Below are 23870 nucleotides of genomic sequence, written 5' to 3' on the forward strand. Positions count from 1 at the left end.
GCCTACCCCTAAGTAAAAATTAAAAAAAAAAAAAAAAGTGTGATTTAATTGAATGTAGCCCAATTTGTATTAAACTTATTCTAATTGTTAAAGTATTGATTTGGTGTTTTGTGTAGTATAGTTTTAAATTAACATATTTGTACAGTGTATTCAAGGTCAACATTATATGTTTGAAAAATAAAACACAACAAAGAAACGCTTTGTAGAAATGTATTAAGTTCTGGAGACAACAGTTTTCTTTTGAACAAAAAACTAATTTTTAAAAAACTCTCTCCAAAATGTGATCTGAATAATATCATGATGTCTTTTTAAGTTCAAAATTAGACTTCAAGTGGGCTTCTTCACTTCAGAAAACTGTTGTGAAAACCAGGCCATCTGCTGAGGTGGTCCAGTTACACTCGGCCTTCAGGATGTGTTTAGCATGCTCTGTTTTAGCACTCTTTTGGATTACAAACCCACAAAACAAGATCACCTTGATCTTTCACAATAAGTCTAAAGTATCTCAGACATACAATTTGACATAAATCTAGAACTGTGACGTTTCCATCTACAGAAGGCATAAATAAAATGGGACCTCAGGTTCACTTACAATAAGTCATCAGAAATACGAGAAACACAGTCTCAAAGCTCTGTCACTGGCAAAATATGGAAAACAGTGCTTCTCCTGAACAGAATCAAAATCACTGCTCAGCCATCAACAACAGCATCCCGCTGATGCAGGGCAACCTCCCCACACTGACCTTATCTGGAAAGATCCGAGTGATCGTTACTTTCTTCCTTTTCCTACTCTCCACAACCTTTAATGCTTCTTTCTTGTTGAAACTCCAGAAGTGGACTCAGAAGAAAGAGAAAGGGAAAAAGCTTTCAAGGATGAAGGTGCTTCTAAAACACCTGACTTTAGCCAACCTGTTGGAGACTCTGATTGTCATGCCACTGGATGGGATGTGGAATATCACAGTCCAGTGGTATGGAGGAGAGATCCTCTGCAAAGTCCTCAGCTATCTGAAGCTTTTCTCCATGTATGCCCCAGCCTTCATGATGGTGGTGATCAGCCTGGACCGCTCCTTGGCCATCACAAGGCCCCTTGCTGTGAAAAGCAATGACAAGCTTGAACAGTCCATGATTGCCCTTGCCTGGATCCTCAGTAGTGTCTTTGCTGGACCACAGGTAAAACATTATTCTTGAACTTGTTAGGATGGTGATCACAGATCTTTTATCATAATTTGAGTGAAAGGCTTTGCAAAGGCCTTTCCAGTGCCTGAGATCTGAAGGTTAGAGAATGGAGTTTGATTCTGACTCTGTGGTTACCTTGGGCAAATTTCTTAACCTCTATGGGTTTCTCTACCTTTATTTATAAAATGGGGATATTGTGTACTTCACATATTTTTGTGAGGATTAAATAATGTATTAAACTGTCTAGCATTGTCTCTGTAACATAGTAAATCCTCCTCAAAAATATAACTATTATCAAAATTGACCTTATCTCCTTCTTGTTCTATTTATTTTTCTGGTTGACATGGATTTATATTTAAAGCGTTTTAGAAACTGAAAATATCATAAGTAGAAAATAAAATTTTTCTTATTTGGGATTCCTTACATGGAAACTTTTAAGAATTCTGTCAATACAGCTTAAGGAGAATGACTCTTTGTTAGTGTGTTGTCCTGTAGTTTGTAGTTTTATGAGACTGAATAAAGAGGAAAAAAAAAAGAAAAGGAAATCTTAGATTTCAGAAAACTTGAACATTTCCCTGGGGTTGGCTTCCATTTTGCTGGCAATATGTTGTTGTCAACATGATGGCCCTCTCCCATGGAAGGCAGACACTCCTCCAGATTGCCTTCATCGGGATAATCCAGCTAACTGACCTGTAGAATATGCCCTTTCCAGCACTCTTATCTCTGAAAAACAAATTTTTACAAATAACAAAGACTCTTTCTATGCTTATAAGTATACTACATGGTGAACCCAGGGTCCAAGATATGTAAAGAACTACAGGAAGAGTTAGCTAGATTCCTCTAAAAGCTTGCCTCTATAAATGAAATTTACCTAAACATTCTAAACTGCCAGATGATTACAAACAAAAAGCATAATGAAGAATTCACTAAATATTGCGAGAAATTAGAAACATGAGTAAATTTTTGCACAAATTCTTAACTAAGTTTTTGCATAGAACCTAACTACTATTTTATAAATATTAGATAAATTTAATTATTATATGTTTATGGTAGAAAATATGGGAAAAACTAAAATGTTTTCTTGGACAAAAAGTATACTATAAGGACTCTCACAGTGATTGAAATAAGAGAATAGGTTTAGTAAATGTGTCATTTGAAATGTAGTTATTGAGCCAAGCCTATTTCCATTTTGCTTCTTCCAACTATGAGTGCTAATCTTTCACTGGTTATCTTAGAAAGGTTAAACACAACATTGTGTAAACATTGTGCTGGTACTGATGAAACAAAGATATAGCCAACAAAGAAAATGGAGTTCAGGTGTGGAGATAAAATTTATATAAAATTAATATAACTATATATTAAATAATGTTAAACCTACTAAAAGTTTAAGAAGATGAAGAGATGTGTTTGGTTTGAAATGTGAAAGAAGACTTTAGTAAAGGCAGAATAAGCTGACGTTTCAAGGCTAAAAAGTGCAACTAATTTTCATAATACTGTTTTGGCTGATTGAGAGTTGACAACAGCAAAAAAATTAGATGTGGTGGTTAACCGCTTTCCTTTGATCTCACAGAACATGATTGCCATGAATCCATGTGATTATATACATGTTTGCCCGTCTTTGTCATGAAGGGATTTGTAGTGGAGACTCTTATGTCAAACTTAATTAATATTCACAGTACCTAATAAGATATTCATCAAAAATAGAAATTTAAAATGTTTGGATAAATGAATAACTTGGAGCTTACCAAATTTATATCATAGAAGACACTGATAGTCTTGAAAAATTCTAAAATTAATGTGGGAGCCTTATTTTATTTTATTTTTTTTGACATGCAGAGTGGACAGTGACAGAGAGAGACAGAAAGAGAAAGGTCTTCCTTTTTCTGTTGCTTCACCCCCCAATGGCCGCAGTGCGGTGCGCTGCGGCAGCGCTGATCCGAAGCCAGGAGCCAGGTGCTTCCTCCTGGTCTCCCATGGGGGTGCAGGGCCCAAGCACTGGGCCATCCTCCACTGCCTTCCCAGGCCAGAGCAAAGAGCTGGACTGGAGGAGGAGCAACCGGGACAGAATCCGATGCCCCAACCGGGACAAGAACCCAGGGTGCCAGCGCTGCAGGCAGAGGATTAGCCTATTGAGCTGCAGCACCAGCCAAGGTGGGAGCCTTATAACCTCTGTGTGTTCTATTCAAAAAATAAAATGATATTTTTAATTGACAAATAATAATCATATATATTTGTGGAACATAACATGATGTTTTGCTACATGTACATATTTTGTATTGAGCAAATCAGGGTTATGAGCATATACATAGCCTAAAACAAAAATATGGTTTTCTTAGAGGTCAGCACTGTGGCGTAGCGGGTAAAGCAACTGCCTGCAGTACTGGCATCCCATATGGGTGACCAGTTCAAGTCCTGATTGTCCACTTCTGATCCAGCTCTCTGCTATGGCCTAGAAAAGCAGTAGAGGATGGTCCAAGTCCTTGGGCCCCTGCACTCATGTGGGAGACCTGGGAGAAGCTCCTGGTTCCTGGCTTTGGATCAGAGTTCAACCAATAGTATTAAGTAGGACAAAAAAAAAAAAATACACGGTTTCATTCTCTTTGAAAAAGCTCTCACAAAAGCTAAACTGTTGATTTTTTAAAATTCCATTATTTTCACCTAAGTGTGTAATGATAATAGAAAGATAATGTTAAATATTGCATTTATCTATATTGATGTAGCAAAAAGAAAATATGAAATTAACTTTGAATTGCTCAGGGATTTTTAGTCTAACCTCAAGTCATTATTCTACTAGAGACTTATGTGACTATGTGCACAAAAAATGATGGAAATGTTTTGTCAAATGACTCACCCTTACTTTCAACAACACTTTAAATATATAAAGCACTTCACTGAAGCTTTCTCAAAACTTCACAAAGCTGATCTTATCTTAGGAACACATTAACTCTATATGATAAATAGAAGCCATGTTGCTGCTCCCATTTCTTAAATAAGAGAATTAAGGTCTAACTCTTGAAAGTAGTGGTATCCAAACCATTATGGCAACAATCCAAAGTAAGCAATACATACTCCATTGCGACCTGGTCTGTCTCTCACACACCTATACCTAAGAAAAAGTTTTTTAGAAATAAACATTCTGTTCCTTTTCACTTTGCAGAATTGGTTACAACTCATTGATGGATACATCCTATAATTTGAAAAACACTGACTGAAAAGGACTCAACGGCTTTCACAATGTCACTTGGCCTGTTGTACTCATGTCTTCTTAATAAGTTTTTATTTAATTGTAGGCATCTGTTTTATCTGTGAATAAAAGAGGTTTCAAACCTATGACTAATATTACACATTGTGATAGGGAAAATTAAGAAGGGAAAACCCTTTTTATTCTAGATTTTGACACACAGTGAGTGACTCTCGTGCTGCACCATGCTCTTCAGACAAGTCCTTTCACAAAGGCACATCTTGTTGTGACCAATTTATATTAAATGGGTGACTTTTAAGAATTTTTTTATTTTATTTATGGTATAGAAATTTCATATATTTCATATATACAGATTCACAAACATAGTGATACTTTTCACTCTACCCTCACTCCCGCCCACGTTCTCATCCTTCTTCCTTCTCCATCTCCTATTTGTGTTCTTATTTTTCACAAAGATCTACCTTCAGTTAACTTAATACTAATAAGATTAACCCTACACTAAGTAAAGAGTTCAACAAATAGTATGAAGAAAAAAAAATTGTCCCTCAACAGTCAAGACAAAGGCTGTTCAAAATCATTACATGTCAAAATGTCCATTTCACTCCTATAGATAACGTTTTAGGTATTCTATTAGTTACCACAGATCAGGTAGAATATATGGTATTTGTCTTTCTGGGACTGGCTTATTTCACTAAGTGTAATGGCTCCCAGTTGTATCCATTTTTGTTGCAAAAGACAGGATTTCAGGGTTTTTTACTGCTGTGTAGTAGTCCATAGTGTGTACATATATATATATATATATATATATCATAATTTCTTTACCCGTCAACAGTTGATAGACATCTGGGTTGATTCCTTTTCTCTTTTTTTAAGGTTCAAAATATACTGTCTCTATTTTACTCTTTGGTTTTAGAATTACACTTTTAAGATGTACTACTGTCATAATATGACTACTATTCTTTCTTTTTTAATAATTTTATTTAGGTTATACAAGTGTCATATATTTCATATATGCAGATAGTGACACTTACCTCCATACCCTCCCTCTTACCCATGCTCCAACCCTTCCTTCTCCTCCCTCTCACATTCCGACTCTTAATTTTTACAATGTCCTATTTTCAGTTTACCTAACTCTACACTAAGTAAAAGAGTTCAACAAATAGTATGAAGAGGAAAAAAAAAAAAACCACATTTCCTCAATGGAAGAGAAAAGGGCTGTAATCAATCATCAAATCTCAAAATGTCTATTTCACTCCAATATGGTACATCTTAGGTACTGTATTAGTTACCTTGGATCAGGGAAAACATGATATTGGTCTTTTGGGGACTGGCTTATTTCACTAAGCATAATGGTTTCCAGTTGTGGCCATATTGTTGCAAAAGACAGGATTTCATTTTTTTTACAGCTGAGTAGTACTCTATAGTGTATATACACCATAATTTCCTTATCCAGCCAACAGCTGGTAGACATCTGGGTTGATTCCATATCTTAGCTATTGTGAATTGTGCTGCAATGAACATAGGGGTACAGATAACTCTTTTATATACTGATTTCTTTTGGTTTGGATAAATTCTCAGGAGTGGGATGGTTGGGTCATATGGTAGATCTACATTCAGATTTCTGAAGTGTCTTCTACAGTGTGTGTCTTCCACAGTGGCTGCACCAGTTTACATTCCCACCAACAGTAGATTAGGGTAACTTTCCCCCCCCACATAATGGCCAGCATTTATTGTTTGTTGATTTCTATATGACAGTATTCTAACTGGGGTGAGGTGAAACTTCATTGTGGTTTTGATTTCCATTTTCCTAATTGCTAGTGATCCTGAGCATTGTTTCAAGTGTCTGTTGCCCCTTTGAATTTCCTCTCTTGAAAAATGCTTGTTCAAGGCCGGCGCCATGGCTCACTAGGCTAATCCTCTGCCTGCACACCGGCACCCGGGGTTCTAGTCCCGGTTGGGGCACGGGATTCTGTCCCGGTGGCTCTTCTTCCAGTCCAGCTCTCTGCTGTGGCCCGGGAAGGCAGTGGAGGACGGCCCAAGTGCTTGGGCCCTGCACCCCCATGGGAGACCAGGAGGAAGCTCCTGGTTCTTGGTTTCAGATCGGTGCAGCCGGCCGGCTGTGGCGGCCATTTGGGGGGTGAAGCAACAGAAAAAAGGAAGACCTTTCTCTGTGTCTCTCTCTCTCACACTGTCTAACTCTGCCTGTAAGAAACAAAAAGAAAGAAAAGAAAAATGCTTGTTCAAGTCTTTTGCCCATTTCTTAACTGGATTATTTGTTTTGTTGTTTCTGAGTTTCTTGAGAGCTCTTTATAGATTCTGGATATTAATCCATTATCAGTTGCATAATTTGCAAATATTTTCTCCCATTCTATCAGTTGCATCTTCACTTTGCTGCGTGTTTATTTTTCTCAGCTTGACACAATCCCATTTGCCAATTTTGGCTTTGACGGCCTGTGCCTCTGGGGTCTTTTCCAAGAAGTCTTTGCCTATGTCAATGTCTTGCAGAGTTTGCCCAATGTTCTTTAGTAATTTGATGGTATCAGGTCATAGATTTAGGTCTTTGATCCATTTTGAGAGGATTTTTGTATGCGACTTTAATCTTCATATGTTGCTGTTTATATTGGTTCTCTACTACTTGAATATGGTTGATACTTTAATAAACAACCCAAAGCTTATATAAAGGTGGGTTATTTCAAAGTTTTCAAAATTTAGCTTGCATTCTGACTAACCAGTGAATCTGAGCAAACTACTCCCTGGTCACAAAACCATATTACATTGAACACTATGTATCCAAAGTATAGTAATTCACGTCCTGATAGTATGATTTCTAAAATTAGTTTGTGAAAAGGAGAAAAAGGAGTAGAGGGAGAATAAGGGGAGGGGAGATGAAAGGAGATGAGGGTAGAGAAGTGGAGGGGAGGGAGGAAAGGAAGGAAAGAAAAGCAAGGAACATACCCTAAGAATACCTCTGATTTAAGATCATCTGGTAACTCTTAACTGAGAAAAAAACATTTCCTAAATTAGGTTTGCCCATTTTCAACTTAAAATCACATGATTTCTAATGAGAGTCGTCTAAAACTGCAGAATTCCAGAGTAGTAGATTATTTACAGAAAGAGTTCATATCCATAGCATATCTCTGATAATGCATAGCATTACATTTTGACAGCTTTCAAATTCTATAGTCAGCCCAGGCCTACAGGCAAGAAATATGAACCACTCCTTAGTTTTTGGCATAAAGCTGTGTGGTCTGAAGATGTGTGGAGGCTTGCCCTGAATGCACATAGAATGCACTTCTCAATTTGGCAAGAAGTTTAAATTCAGTAAATACCTACCACACATACACAGTATGCCAACATCGTGATACAACATAATAGCAGCATACTAGTAGCATAAGCTACAACAATGATAATAATTATGATGATAAATAATATTTCAATGTATAAATATGCTCCAGGAATTGGGCTCAATGCTTTTACATGAAATAGTTGATGTAATGCTCCAAACAGCATTATAAATTATGAATAATTTTCTTCTTATTTTAAACATGAAGAAACTAAGCCAAAAAATATGACATACCCAAGATTACTGTCTAATAGATGAAAATGTCATATGCCCTTCAACTCAATGCTAGAGTTTTGAACTACTATTCTCTACTACACTATGTAATGTTATCTATTTTATTCCTATAAGATGCTAGGGAAAAAACACTTAAACTGAATTAAAAATGGTTAAAGATGTCAGAAAAAAACATGGTTTGCATTTATAAATACATATGGATACACATAAAACTTGCAGGCCTCAAATTTCTATAATAAAGTTGAGGTTTATTTAGTGCTAAGTGTGTGCCAGGTACTATTCCCAGGTGCTTTGCATGTATAAACTCATGGAATTGTCATAACAGTTCCTGGAGGTGGATACTATTATTATCTCCATTTTATGTGAAGGAAACCAAAGCATGCCATCTGAAGGTAATTACCTTCAGGGAAAGATTAGGTAATAGTGTAATTGGTGTGGGGTAAATTGAGCTAAAGATAATATTCTCAGAAAGGAGCACCTGTAATTGACTAAAATGGAAAACAATGTTTTTGTTTATGGAAAACACTGATAAGAACTGGGGCCAAGGATAAAAGAGAAAAACAGAAAAATAAAGAAGTATAATCCAAGGACAAAGCAAGCACTGAAAATTGATCCCATATATTTATCATTCAAATGAACATGGCCTTGAGACATAAAATAAACTGAACCAAGATTAAAGCAAATGAATTTACAGACAAGATTCTGAAGTTTAAAACTTTCAGTCTATCTTGGCTACAGGTTCTATACAGGTTGACTATATTTGGCTATACAGGTTATTTACGGGTTCTATACAGGTTGGCTGTATTTCCACTACCAACTATGAAATTCCCTGAAAGAAGGATATCTGGTTTGTAACAGAGCACCTTGCTTAGTTATTTCTACCAAAAAACAAGCCTTTGTAATATCATTTGTCTCTTTTTTTAAACCATAATCATTAACTTAAATCATAGTACTGTTTCACAGTAATTGAAGGTTTCACCTTTATGGCTCAAAAACATTAAATTATAAGGTGTAAATGTGACCTATTGTAGAGCTGAAAGTCCAATTCAAGTCGTCTGTTTCCAAGCCCAAGGAGGGGCAGTATACAGTTAAGATTTTAATGAAATGGATGATTCTCCAGTTCTATGTAAAGTAACCCTCTAAACACTTTTAATCATTACATCTCTTGAGTCTGATTCAAAACTGTTGAATAAGGTCAAGTTGCAACGAAGTATGGAAAACTGAAAGGCTCACTGTTGTGAAGAAAAATGTTGGTTGGGATCCTAAGATACAATAAGTTGAATGCACTTGCTTGAGTTTCCGGACACTAAGATTGATACTGTGATCACCATGCTCCCTCTAGTGGACTATTTGAAAATTCTATTTCCCCTTGAGGATGCACAAAGATCTAAAACTGGAAATGTAGGGTTGCTGAGTAAAAGGTAACTGTATATGTAATTATGCTACATATTATTGTCCAAATCCCCTCTATAAAAATATACCAATTTGCATTCTTACTAGCAAGGCCAACATAATATGCTGTAATTTTAAATTTTTTGCAAATCTAAATACTGAAAAGTGGCACTCTCTCTCTCACTATCCACTCTGCCTGTCAAAAAAAAAAAGGGGGGGCACTTTAGCTTTAATTCACATTTATATTATCATAAGTGATGTGGAACATATTTTCACATGTTTAAGAGCCACTTTTATATCTTTTTTGTGAGCTCTCTCTCTGTTCATGTGTTTTTACCCTTTTTTTTTTATAAAGAATGTCATATTTTTTTTTTGACAGGCAGAGTGGACAATGAGAGAGAGAGACAGAGAGAAAGGTCTTCCTTTTTGCCATTGGTTCACCCTCCAATGGCCGCCACGGCCGGCGCACTGTGGATGGTGCTCCGCGCTGATCCGATGGCAGAAGCCAGGTACTTATCCTGGTCTCCCATGGGGTGCAAGGCCCAAGTACTCGGGCCATCCTCCACTGCACTCCCTGGCCACAGCAGAGAGCTGGCCTGGAAGAGGGGCAACCGGGACAGAATCCGGCGCCCCAACCGGGACTAGAACCCGGTGTGCCAGCGCCGCAAGGCGGAGGATTAGCCTAGTGAGCTGCGGCGCCGGCCAAGAATGTCATTTTAATAGGAGTTTCTGTCTAAACATGTGCTCATAGTTTTGGAAGGAACATTCCAATGTACCTGAAAGTGAGAATACAAACAAGGTTTAAATTTCTGACTGAAATAACCTACCCCCCAAAATCCCAACTCCTACAGATTCACTCACACTTTCTCAAACATAGTTTAAGAAGTAAATGTCTACTTAGAATTTTTCAAAGAATACCAAAAGAGTATTACTAGAGAGCTTGGAATTTATTTTAGGAAAATGTTAGAAGGCTAGAGGAAAATGGGAGAGAAAATTTTCAAACACTGTTCTTCAAAAAGTAACATAACTTTTCTATTTTCATTTTTTTTCTCACACAGTTATACATCTTTAGGATGATCCACCTCACAAATGGATATGGGCAGACAGAAGTTTTCTCTCAATGTGTAACACACTGCAGTTTTCCACAATGGTGGCAACAAGCCTTTTATAACTTCTTCACCTTCAGCTGCCTCTTCCTTATCCCACTCCTCATCATGCTGATCTGCAACGTAAAAATCATCTTCACTCTGACACGGGTCCTTCATCAGGATCACCACAGTATGTATTCCTCAAATTTAGTGAGATGGGTGGTTTTTAAACAGTAATACTCAAAGCAGAGCAGCTCTTGCCATGTGCTACATACTATTCTAAGCACTTTACATATATTAGCTTTTAATTTTTGCCATCACCCCATGAGATAATACTTTTATTATAAACAATTTACAGATGAGATAATTTAATATTTTGATGTTCTAAATTTGCACTATAGAATTAAAGAAGAAAGGACAATTGTTTCATTAAAACTCATGAAAGGCAAGAAAAAATTGTTCCCACTAGGCCATAACAACAATACACCAAATACCTGATATAAAATATAACCTGCTAAATGCTAGCCAATAGGCTTTTACAGTCAAGATGTTTTTTCACAATCAAATCCTTTTTTTATTTTTATTTTTTTTGACAGGCAGAGTGGACAGTGAGAGAGAGAGACAGAGAGAAAGGTCTTCCTTTTGCTGTTGGTTCACCCTCCAACAGCCGCCACAGCCGGCGCGCTGCAGCCGGCACACGGCGCTGATCCGATGGCAGGAGCCAGGTACTTATCCTGGTCTCCCATGGGGTGCAGGGCCCAAGTACTCGGGCCATCCTCCACTGCACTCCCTGGCCACAGCAGAGAGCTGGCCTGGAAGAGGGGCAACCGGGACAGAATCCGGCGCCCCAACCGGGACTAGAACCCGATGTGCCGGCACTGCAAGATGGAGGATTAGCCTAGTGAGCCGCGGCGCCGGCCTACAATCAAATCCTTTATAACTTTATAACATAAAGTATGCATGCTCTTGTATCCATATATATTGATATATAAAATACTACTAATATCTAATTGATTATCTAATCTAGTATATTCCTCAAAACTAAAATTTATGAATTCTTGAAATAACACAATTGTGGTATCATGGCATCCAAAGACATGCTATTAATAATATCACACATAAGTTATATCTGACACAATTCAAAAGGAAAATCATCTTACTTATTATGACATGATGACTCTCAGCAGATACTCTCAAAAGAAAATAATCTACAATATAAACTTGGGCAGTTTCCACCACTAGGCACAAAATGGTATTTGACATTTCAAAAAAATAGTATATTCATAACCAATTGGCCTTCAAAATCTTTACCCTAGAGAAATTCAATTCTATAAGGGCTATCTTGGAAGGGCACAGGAAGAATAGAAAGATGAATCCTCAATACGGGATAATAGGAATATGAGCAGCAAAGAACAGAAAAACAAAATACAGAGGCAGGGATAAATAGTTCAATAATACTAACACATTTATTCAAGTATATGTACCAACTGTTCAAAACTGATTGAAAGTCTGCTGGGTGGGGTATCATGGTGAATGAGGCAAACCTAGTAACTACTTACTCTGCCTTTCTGGAGTCTACAGCAAGCAGAGAAGTTAGAGTGAACAGTAAACCAATAATCAAGTGTGAAATTTCAAAAGCAGAAGCAGCATAGGATGTTGCAGGTACCTCTATATATTTTCATATTTAGCCACTGTGCCAAGCCAAAGTGCTTTTTATTTTTTAAAGAGTTATTTATTTGAAAGTCAAAGTTATAGAGAGGGAGGGAGAGACAGAGAACGAGGGATCTTCCATTTGCTGGTTCATTCCCCAGAGGGCTGCAATGCCCAGTGCTGGGCCAGGCCAAAGCCAGGAGCCAAGAGCTCCATCTGTGTCTCCCACATGGGTGACAGTGGCCCATACACCTGGGCTATTTTCTGCTGCTTCTCCTAGGCCATTAGCAGGGAGTTGTATTGGAAGTGGAGCACTTGGGACATGGACCAGCATGCACATGAGATACCGGCATCACAGGCAGCAGCTTAACCTACTTTGCCACAATATCAGCCCCCAACAATGTTTTTAAAATATGTTCACTTCTACTGATTGCTTTTTTACTGATATGTCACTGAAGTTTAGAGATACTGAGGACTAAAAGAAGGAATGCATGAAAAGGGCATGGCCCACAGTAAATGGTAATTAGTTTTGTCTGACCAAAAATAACAGTCTATATTCAACAAATCACTCATGTTTACATTTCTAGTCCAAAATTAGTTTTATAATTAAAACATTAGACATGTAAATATCTTCCTCCATATTCCCACTCTTTGGTGATCAATGATTAAGAAGTTATAAAATGCTAAACAGAATTATTTGTATCCCTCAAAAAATCATGAAGTGTTCAAAAAGTTCATACATAATGCATACTAAGAAAAACTATGTATGATTTTCAAATTTTTTGCACCAAAATAAATTTATTTATATCCCTTAATTCCATTTTTGATTAACTTTTTGGGTATTTCTTATTTTCTTTAGAAGATTTATTTATTTATTGGAAAGGCAGAGTTACAAAGAAAAGGAGAGACAGAGATCACTCTTCCAGCCACTAGCTCACTCCCCAAATGGCTGCAACAGCTAGGGCTAGGCCAGGCCAAAACTTGGAGCCAGGAGCTTCATCTGGGTCTCCAATGTGGGTGCAGGGGCCCAAGCACTTGGGCCATCCTCTGCAGCTTTCCTAGGTGCATTAGCAGGGGGCTGATGGAAGTGGGACAGCCAGGACATGAACCAATACCTATACAAGGTGCTGGGCTGCAGGCCATGGTTTAATCTGCTGTGCCACAGTGCCAACCCTAAGTATTTCTTATTTTAAAACAGTTGTTTTGAGTTATGAAATATAAATTTCGATCACTTCAGAATTGTAGCTTTTTATACTTAAGAAATAAGCCCTCAGCTTTAGGAGAGGCAGTCTATTAAAGTCAGTAAGTCCATTAATACCAATAGGCTTTTTTTTTCTTTTTAACCTAGAAGCCTTTTATTTAAGGTACACAAACTTCATGCATTTGATAAATACAAATTTAGAAACATAGTGATTCTTCCCACATTACCCTCCCTCTCGCCCACACTCCTACCCTTCCTCCTCCCTCTCCTATTCCCATTCTTATTTTTCACAAAGATCTATTTTCAATTAACTTTATACCCACAAGATTAACCCCACTCTAAGAGCTAAAAAACAGTATTAAAAAAACTGTTCCTCAACAGTTTTCTTCAGAAGAGCAACCTATGAACTTGTATTATGGGTATTTTGTGTATAATGGGTAAAATGAAGTAATTACAGATAATCAAAGAAAGAAGCAAACATTTGCGGTAGCTCATTTGAGGCAGAACACTTTCATCCACACATGATTCTTACTATCTTTAGTAGCAGAGGCACTCAATGAGTATAGTTCTGTGTAAAGTCATAATTCAACTCAGCTCAGTCTCTGCCTATGCTCTTCAATTTATGTTTTAAGAATGTGAAGTTTCCATATTTCAAAACCAGATTTGGTGGAAACTAAATTAAGGAGCAGTTGCATTTTTAATTTTTCTACTAATATAATGCACAGGAGAAAACTTGGTGTAAAAATACACCTTCCAAATAAATCATCATTATTAAAAATACTGGAAATTTTCTCTCATTATATTCATTTGGTTGAGTTAGTAATACCCTTTTCCTTTTGGTCTTTCTTGGTTTTGTTAGAAAACTGGTCTTTAAACAACTATTCTTTTCTCTAACAGAACTACAACTGAATCAATCCAAAAACAATATACCAAGAGCACGGCTGAGGACCCTAAAGATGACAGTTGCATTTGCCACTTCATTTATTGTTTGCTGGACTCCCTACTATGTCCTAGGAATCTGGTATTGGTTTGATCCTGAAATGTTAAACAAGGTGTCTGACCCAGTTAATCACTTCTTCTTTCTCTTTGCCTTTTTAAACCCATGCTTTGACCCACTTATATATGGGTATTTCTCTCTGTAAGTGATACACAGGAAGTCATTTAAGAAGGGCAAAGTAAAGAATTTCTTCACTGGGGAATGATAAACACAAAAGTTGCAGCACATCTGCATGCAAACAAAGCAAGAGTTATGCTTAAGCAATCATCCTTACCCTTTGAGAAACTGTACTGACAGTGCCTGTTATAAGGGGGAAAAATATTTTCAGAAAAAAATACTAAAATGTTTTCTTTTAATCATCATCTCTGCCATTTCTTACCTCCTATATTACATTAGGCAGTTTATTATCACTTTCTCCTTGTACAATAATGTACAAATATTTAAAATATTCACAGTTGAAGGCAAAAACAAACATACAAGTTTAGAAACCACAGCACAGTATTAATCTCAGCATGTCAGAGTTTTTCTCACAAAGGGGCTTAGCAGCAATTCCAATCATCTGCCATAATAAGACATACAACACAGAGACAGGATGCTCCCTGTCCAGAAAAACCATTTTCTACTCCTGTGGTTAAAAATAAAATTAAATTAAAAGTAAAAAAATTTTTAAAATAAAATAAATCTAATTTTCCCTTTGGCTTCAAAAGCATTCTGACATTTGGAGCACCCAGCAGCCACCCCACCATCCACACCACCAACCTGACTAACTACGAACTTCTTCACTCCACTTGGGTGGTACAGGGTGTGAAGTACCTTGCTACTCACTATACAGAAAATTTGAGAGTTAGCATTTGCACAGAGGTTTAAACATTTTTCTAGGCTGTAAAGTCCATGGAGTTGTGGAATTAAATGTCAAAACAATAACATTTTAAAATATAACTAAGATACACTGACTGATTATGTTTTATGTATAATAAATCTTATTAAGATGAGGGATTCTTTGTCTACCTCTTGATCTTACTAAATCCATAATCCATAAATCACCAGGAAAAAAGTCAATCAGATGTACAAGAAAAAAGATGTTTGATATGTAAAAGTAACTTTGGAGAAAAAAATGATACAAAGATAGAATAGAGTATGGAGGTATGAGGGGTAAGAAAAGAAAATCTCACTCTATAAATGTAAAACTAACACCTACTAATAGTCACATTAAATGCCATGGCTTCCAAAATTCATCAGCACAAAAACACCCTTTTTATTTAATTCAGACCTGTGTCTAACCCTTCTGTGAAAAATGCCACACTATGAAAATAATGAGAGTAAAATATCCTCTTAATGAGAAAAAATAAAGAATTTAAAAGCAATTCAACCTTTAACATTTTTAAAATAGGTAAGAGTCAGGCTGGCGCTGCGGCTCACTAGGCTAATCCTCTGCCTTGCGGCGCCGGCACACCGGGTTCTAGTCCCGGTCGGGGTGCCAGATTCTGTCCCGGTTGCTCCTCTTCCAGGCCAGCTCTCTGCTGTGGCCCGGGAATGCAGTGGAGGATGGCCCATAGTCCTTGGGTCCTGCACCCCATGGGAGACCAGGATAAGTACCTGGCTCTTGCCATCGGATCAGCGCAGTGCGCTGGCTGCAGTGCGCGGGCCGCGGCAGCCATTGGAGGGTGAACCAACGGCAAAGGAAGACCTTTCTCTCTGTCTCTCTCTCTCACTGTCCACTCTGCCTGTCGAAAAAAAAAAATAGGTAAGAGTCACAAAAGATAAAACATAGTTTCCAAATATATTTAAGCAAGTGGGAATTTTGGAAAATAAATTGCTGATTAATGGTAAGTCCTCCTTTTCTTATTTTTTCCCTCTCATACTTTTAGCTCTGTAGTATTGTTTTCTTCTTTCACATATATATTATTTCATTTTGTGTTACTATAATAAAAATACTTGCAACTGAGTAAGTTTACAAAGAAAAGAGGTCTTTTTTTTTCTTTTTGGATTTTTGGGCTTTTGTGTTTTGCTTTTTGGGTTTTTGGTTGGTTGGTTTTCTTTTGGCTCATGGTTTTAGTGACTCTAAATAGCTGGTAATTGATTTCTTGCTGTAAGTATATCAAGACAATGCAGGGAATTATATTGCAAGAGAGAGGGATTGGTGTAGGTGTGTGCCTTCTGGTTTCTTTTCTCTCTTCTTACAAAGCCACCAGTATTCCATCACGGGGTCTCCACCCTGATGGCCTTATCTGATGTTCATCACCTCCCAAAGATCCCATCTGTTAGAAACATAGTCTGATTACACTTTCTTAACAGCTCACAAACAGAATTAAATTTCAATTCATGAATCCTTAGGGGATACAAACAAACCATATCCAAAACATGGGAACCTCCTACCTTATTTTCCAATTCTGTCTCTGTTGGGCTCTTTCTTTCAATGTTTTCTTTCATATCTTCTGATTCCTTTAATTAACCAATCCATGGCTCAACTCTACAGATGAAATGTACATGGCTGAAAATTTGTAGTGTACTAACCTGCTCATAGCTGGCCTGTATACTCATAACAAGATTTGTTATTCTTCTAGACAACACAGGAATGTAGATCAGTTGCAACAAGACTAATCTTCTAAGATTCTTTAGTTGTTAACTTATTTCTAAATTTACAATAATTTTTACTTCTGGATCTGTGGGCAAAAATAACAAACATGTACATGGCACAAAGGGCTTTATTATTCATTTGTGCAATGAATGTGTCTCAGTATAGTTCTTAGGTGTTCATAAAACTGCTCTATGTAGGTATTCCCTATACATTTTTCTTATAATTAACCAAAGGGCTATTCAAAGTCTTGATGGAGGGGTCCCTAACCTGTGGTCCATGCACAAAGCTGTATTTCAATGTATCTTTTTTACTTTTGTCTTATTTGTATTGTTTTATAACATCATCCTAAGACTGGTTTTATAAACTACACCAGACTACTAAAGCAGTATATGGCACAAAAAAATTAATCTGTACCAGATTTTGTGTATTTATAAGGAAGTTTACTATAATGAAAATGTTTCAGAGCTTATTCATTAGTTTATAACATGCATAATAAAGTTGATATTGAAGCTAGATTGCCTCAATATGGTTAATCATTCTTTTCTAAAAAATATTTTTTAAAAAATTATTGTTTGAGAGGGAGGGAGACAGAGAACTCTCATCCACTGGTTTACTCCTTAAATGCTTGTAACAGCCTGGGCCAGACCAGCTGAAGTTAGGAGCCAGGAAGTCAGTCCAAGTCTCCTATGTGGCTGGCAGGACCTCATAAGAAATTCTAAAACTTCAAAACGTATTGAAAAACTTCAGAGAAATAAGTAATTCTGTGAGTATCGTGGTCTATAAATGATAATGTAGATACGGATTTAAACTAAAATTCGTTGCCCAAAAAGTAAATGTGTGTTATTTTTCTATTGAAACAGAAAAAAAAAATAGACAAAGAGAAAACTCCCATCTGCTGGTTCAGCCCCAAAGTTTCCAGAAAGGCTGCAGCTGAGGTGTAGCCAAAGCTGGGAGCCAGGAACTCAATCCAGGTCTCCCAAGTGGGTGGCGGGAACTCAATTACTGGAGCCATCACTGCTGCCTCCCAGGGAGTTAGCACTGGCAGGAAGTGAGGGTCAAAGCCAGATTTGGGCATCAAACCAAGGCATTCTTAACATAGGCATCTTAACCATCATCTTAACTACTCAGCTAAGTGCCTGTCCCTAAATGTAGTTTTTGAATGAAAGATATACCACTCCAGACACAGTATTTCATATTTGATATTATTATAGGCTTTTATTCTATGTCCGGTTATATTAAAGGTGAAAATTCTTTGTAAAAAAGGAAATGTTCTGCACAGTGAATCTAAAATACCAGACAACTAAGATTCTATCTTGGTTGTCTCCTCCTTTATTTAGCCTATAAAAGTGCTTAAAAATTGGACTTATTTTTGCAATTAATTTTAGTAAACAACTGACATAAACTAATGACCTTGAATTGAACAAGTTTACATTAATTCAATCTCAACCTATTAAGCAGATAAAGTAGCTAAAAAATACTCTAGGGGAGTACCACAAACATCTTCCAGGGAGCAAAAATCATCATCATAAATGAATTAGGAATTTTTTCAGAGTGACTTTATCTCAGATGTACATGGTACTCACAAAGCAACAATATTTTTAGGCAATTAAAATATTTTTGAAAACTTCATGTATTTTACCTGTGGCCTAGTTTCGAATGTTTAATCAATACCTTGAGTTTTTCTAATTACTATAAATGGTGTCCACATGAATAAAATAAGAAATAAAAAAATTAGGTTCATTTTAATCCTCCTTATCATTTGATGATTAAGTTAAAAGAAAAGTCTGGAGGTGGGCATTTGAGTTAGCACTTAAGCTAACACCCATGTCCCACTCTAAAGTGCCTGAATTCAATTCCTGATTCCAGCCTCCTGCTAATGCAGACCTAGGAGGCAGCAGGAATGGCTCAAGTAATTGGGATCTTGTCACCCACATGGGAGACCTCATTTGTGTTCTTGGCTTCTGCATTGGCCCAGGCCCAACCTTTACTGGCATTTGGGTAATGAACCACTGTATATGAAGAAATAAACTTAAATATTTTTAAAGTCAAATTTAAGAAAATTTGTCTAATTTTAAAAGTCACGTAACATAATTTATACATAGAATAAATGCATGGAAAAAAATGTTAACATACTGCTGAGTCATTTTTTCGGTTTTTTTTTATCCATGCACCCCTTAAGAGAGTGCATGGTTTTGTTTGTTTGTTTGTTTGTTTGTTTTGACAGGCAGAGTTAGTGAGAGAGAGAGACAGAGAGAAAGGTCTTCCTTCTGTTGGTTCACCCCCCCAAATGGCTGCTATGGCCAGGAGCCAGGTGCTTCCTCCTGGTCTCCCATGCGGGTGCAGAGCCCAAGCACTTGGGCCATCCTCCACTGCCTTCCCAGGCCACAGCAGAGAGCTGGACTGGAAGAGGAGCAACCGGGACAGAATCCAGCGCCGCAACCAGGACTACAACCCGGGATGCCGGCGCCGCAGGCAGAGGATTAGCCTAGTGAGCCGCAGCACCGGCCTGCTGAGTCATTTTTAAAATCTTGTTTCTTGTGAATTTCTGTAATTCCAAATTCCCAAAACGCATATACATTGTTTTGTAATGAAAAAAAAAATACAATAAATGTTATGGTGGTGTGTGTGACTCTTATTTTATGCATCACTGTTTAGGTTAGAATGCCTTCTGCTGTAAGAAATAAAAATGGCAAACTAGAGGCAGTGTCTTCCATCTCATGTTACAGGATGTCCAGAATTTGGTTAACTCAGAACTGGTTAACCTTCTCCACTTCCACTGGGCTTTCATGAGTGGAAGTCGGTTGTCACCATAGGAAGTCTCAAAGGCAGAAGGAAAGGGTGGTGTCTCATCAAGGATCTCTTCCCAGACCTTCATCACTTCCTCTCAAACTGGCCAAAAGTGGGATACATGACCACTCCTGAACCAATCCCAGCAAAGAGGAAAATCATCCTCGGCACCTAACGATGAAGATTCACCTTGTGGGAAAGGGCTCAATTTCCCTGGACATTTAGCAATTTGATAACTGAAAAAGATATTTTTTCTTTCTTCATGTTGTCTATATGTGTGTGTGAGAAAGAGAGAGGGATGGAAATAGATGATTTTTGAGTCAGAAAACAGCAGTATCTTGCCAACAATCACCAATTTCCCAAAACAAAACAGACTACATATGCCACAAATTTAAATAGTACACAATCTTTAGGTTAAATCCTCACTGAGGAGCCCCGTTGCGTTTTTCTTAATTGTGACCAGAGGTGTCCTTCCATTTTCAGATATCTGTACATCAACCATTGATCACTCATGAAAACAGTCACTGTCCTAAAATGGTATAAAGCCCCCATCTGAATGATACCCTGTGTGGAAATACACCTTTTCCTTAGTCTAGCATATTTTTTATTGTTCTTAAAAGGTGTGGGGGTTGATGACTGAATGGAATTTTACAGAATCCTGCACCAGTAAACTCCTACATGAGACACTCTTCTTGGCTCTGTGAAACCAATCCTTCCTGGTTTTCCTCTTGCTTTACAGTGACCGAGTGTGGGCTAAGATTCAGATATACTGGGTGACCTAAATACAGGTCTTCAGGCTTTCTTGAATTTCTGCTGGTTGGTGAAAAACCACCAGTTCTCGATCTGTTGAATATGGGAACAAAGATCTCCATTTTCCCAACTTCTTAGATTTCCTTAGTTGAAGTTTTTCATTCCATCTACTCTGGAGCATTCTGATTGTGTATTTGTATTAAATAATGGAACTACCATTACGTTTATGTAGAAACTTTGATATTGGGAACCCAGCATACAATAATCTTAACCACACTATCAACCAAATTCTACATTCCATTAGTGCTTCCTTCACATTTTATGGTGTCTTGAACATCAAAATGTTAGAATTCCACACAAACTTGCTCTCTATCTCTAAATCTGCCTCTTTCTGTCCATATATATTTCAACTATCTCTGCTTGAGAAACATACCACATACATTTTCTCAAGCAGAGAAAACTAATGCTTGCTCTGTGCTAGTCAATCAGATAATGAGTTGTGACCCTTGTAGTGATAAATGTATTGCACACTGATTACATCACAGTGAGATGTTTCCAAAAATATGAAGGCTGTACCACCACCATCAAGACCAGTTTACAGATCAGTTCCCCTATGACTTCAAAGTTGGCATCACTTACAGCCTCCCACTGCAGCTCCAGTAGATACTGTCAAAGTAAAGGCAGTTGTGTGCTCATTGAGCAATACTGCAATCATAGTTAAGGCCTAGGCTTGCCTGGACCACAAGTTTGTTATGCCAAGTATGCCTTTGTTCACTATGTCTAAAGATAAGAAGAGGGAGGAGCAAGGAGTATTCTGAAACATGGATATCCTAGAGAAAGATTATGAGGTGTGGATTCAAGAGGATGGGGTAAAAAAAATGGAAAAATATCAGCTGTCCACTCCCTTCAGCTTGTCACATCTACCGCCTTCAACTTAAATCACCAATTATGCATTAGATTATCTCTATTCTCAAATGTGACCATGCCTATAAAACAATTCATGTATATCTATTTGTTTTTTTATTTTTTTCTAAAAATAAAGGATTTAACAAAGAGAACAATATAGATATATCAGATATGGGAGGAGAAAGAGAGAGACAGAGTTAGTGACAAAGAGACAGATAAGTTTAAGGAGCAAAGGAAGTCATTCCTGATCTTGGATTAAAGTAAATGTTGTACCTACAAGTTCCAAAGTAACCTGGCTCATGTCTCCTCTAGCTTTACCTTGAACACTCTCTCCCTCTTACTGAGTAGTCTAGCCACATTAGCCTAGAGGGGTTCAAATGCAAAATAGATACACAAGTGTTATAATTATAGACTTTGAAATTATATACTTTGGTATTCAAAAAGCTCACAGAAAATACATATTATGAAAATGCCATATTGAATTTTTATTGTTTATTATTTGTAGCTTTAAAATTTAATAATGTTTAATGTTTTTGCTATATTCATATGTAGACATTATATAACCATACATATTTTTTTCTTGAAAACAGAATAATGGAGCTGGAAAATTCCTATTGCCTGGTGATGTGGTAACCATGGTAATGTCACACCTGAAAGCATTCCTCACCTGTTTGTGGTGGTGCTGGTATAAACAAACCAACTGCACTACCAGTTGTATGAAAGCGCACCAGCACAACTCTGTGCACCTCGTGATACTTGATGCTGGTAATAAATGACTATATTACTGGTGTGTGTATTTACTAGACTAAACTTTTGATCATTGTTTTAGAGTGTTCTCCTTCTATATATAGTAAAAAGCTTACTGTAAAAACAGTACGCTAGCATATGCTGGCAGCAGCCACGGAGATCTCATGTTTACACTGCCATCTTGACTGCTTCCAGAGGTCATGTCCAGTGATTGGCCTACACTGTCTAGTTTTGGGTAAATACATTCTACAATGTTTGCACAATGATGAAATTGCCTAATGAATTTCTCAGAATATATCCTAATCATCAAGCAATGCATGACTATATTTGCACTTCTACTTTTTTTTTTTTTTTTTGGCCAGGCAGAGTTAGACAGTGAGAAAGAGAGAGTTATAGACAGTAGACAGTGAGAGACAGAAAAAAAGGTCTTCCTTCCATTGGTTCACTCCCCTAATGGCCGCTACAGCCGGCGCTGTGCCAATCCGAAGCCAGGAGCTTCCTCCCAATCTCCCATGCAGGTGCAGGGCCCAAACACTCAGGCCATCCTCTGCTGCCCTCCCGGGCCATAGCAGAAAGCTGGACTGGAAGAGGGGCAACCAGGACAGAATCCGGCGCCCCAACTGGGACTAGAACCTGGGGTGCCGGTGCTGCAGGCGGAGGATTAGCCTAGTGAGCCTCGGCGCGGCCTACACTTTTACTTTTTTTTTTTTTTTTTTTTTTTAAAAAAAAGGACTTTTTAAATCAACTTTAATGGCCGGTGCCACGGCCCACTAGGCTAATCCTCTGCCTGTGGCGCTGGCACCCCGGGTTCTAGTCTTGGCCAGGGCGCCGGATTCTGTCCCCGTTGCCCCTCTTCCAGTCTGACTCTCTGCTATGGCCCAGGAAGGCAGTGGAGGATGGCCCAAGTGCTTGGGCCCTGCACCTGCATGGGAGACCAGGAGAAGCACCTGGCTCCTGGCTTCATATCAGCGCGGTGCGCGCTGGCTGCAGCAGCCATTGGAGGGTGAACCAACGGAAAAGGAAGACCTTTCTCCCTGTCTCTCTCTCTCTCTGTCCACTTTGCCTGTCAAGAAATTAAAAATAAATAAATACACTGTCTACTCTGCCTGTCAAAAAAAAATAATGATAATAAAAAAATAAATAAATAAATAAATCAACATTAAAGTCATAAATTACCAGTATACAAAAAATCAGAAAACAGAGATATTAATATCACAAAGTGAAGGATTCGTGATAATAATCATAACATGGAGAAGGAAGGGTATATTGTCATGTACCTGATATGATTCAGTGTGGATATTAAAAATTTTTTGCTCCAAAATAAACTTATTATTTAATTCCATTTTCTTTTTTTGAAGTGAACTAGTAGTTACAAGTGACTTGAAAAAATAAATAAAAGAAGCCAGGGAATTAAAGTAGTAAGAAGCCAGAGAAAGATTCCCTAAAGAGACAATATCTGAGCAGCAGCCTGCATACAGTAAAGGAACAAAGCACCCTTAAGTATAGCAGACAAACATCCTAGCACAAGCATAGAAAGTATAAAATTACTGAGGATGTGTAGCATTCTGTGTTCCAGTCCATACTGATTACTCCCTGCCTTAAATATACAAAACTCTGGGACCTACGCTGTGGCACAGCAGGTTAAAGCCCCAGCCTGAGGCGCCAGCATCACATATGGGCACCAGTTCTAGTCCTGGCTGCTCCTCTTCCGATCCAGCTCTCTGCTATGGCCTGGGAAAGCAGTAGAAGATGGCCCAAGTCCTTGGGCCCCTGCACCCATGTGGGAAACCCAGAAGAAGCTCCTGGCTCCTGGCTTCACATT

At 37.8% G+C, this 23870-nt stretch overlaps 1 protein-coding gene across 3 annotated transcripts; it reads left to right on the forward strand.

The window, feature by feature from the left end:
- Positions 1-202: 202 nt before the first annotated feature.
- Positions 203-22674, forward strand: GNRHR (gonadotropin releasing hormone receptor). Of its 3 annotated transcripts, none has more exons than XM_008267458.5 (3): positions 203-1167; positions 10531-10622; positions 14181-16944. In XM_008267458.5, the coding sequence occupies exons 1-3, from the start codon at positions 646-648 to the stop codon at positions 14314-14316; spliced, it is 750 nt and encodes a 249-aa protein (XP_008265680.1). In that variant the 5' UTR covers positions 203-645; the 3' UTR covers positions 14317-16944.
- Positions 22675-23870: the final 1196 nt, after the last annotated feature.

This window comes from Oryctolagus cuniculus, chromosome 8 (genome assembly GCF_051225735.1).
Source record: "Oryctolagus cuniculus isolate XC-2025 breed Fujian yellow rabbit chromosome 8, ASM5122573v1, whole genome shotgun sequence".
NCBI classification, from domain to species: domain Eukaryota; kingdom Metazoa; phylum Chordata; class Mammalia; order Lagomorpha; family Leporidae; genus Oryctolagus; species Oryctolagus cuniculus.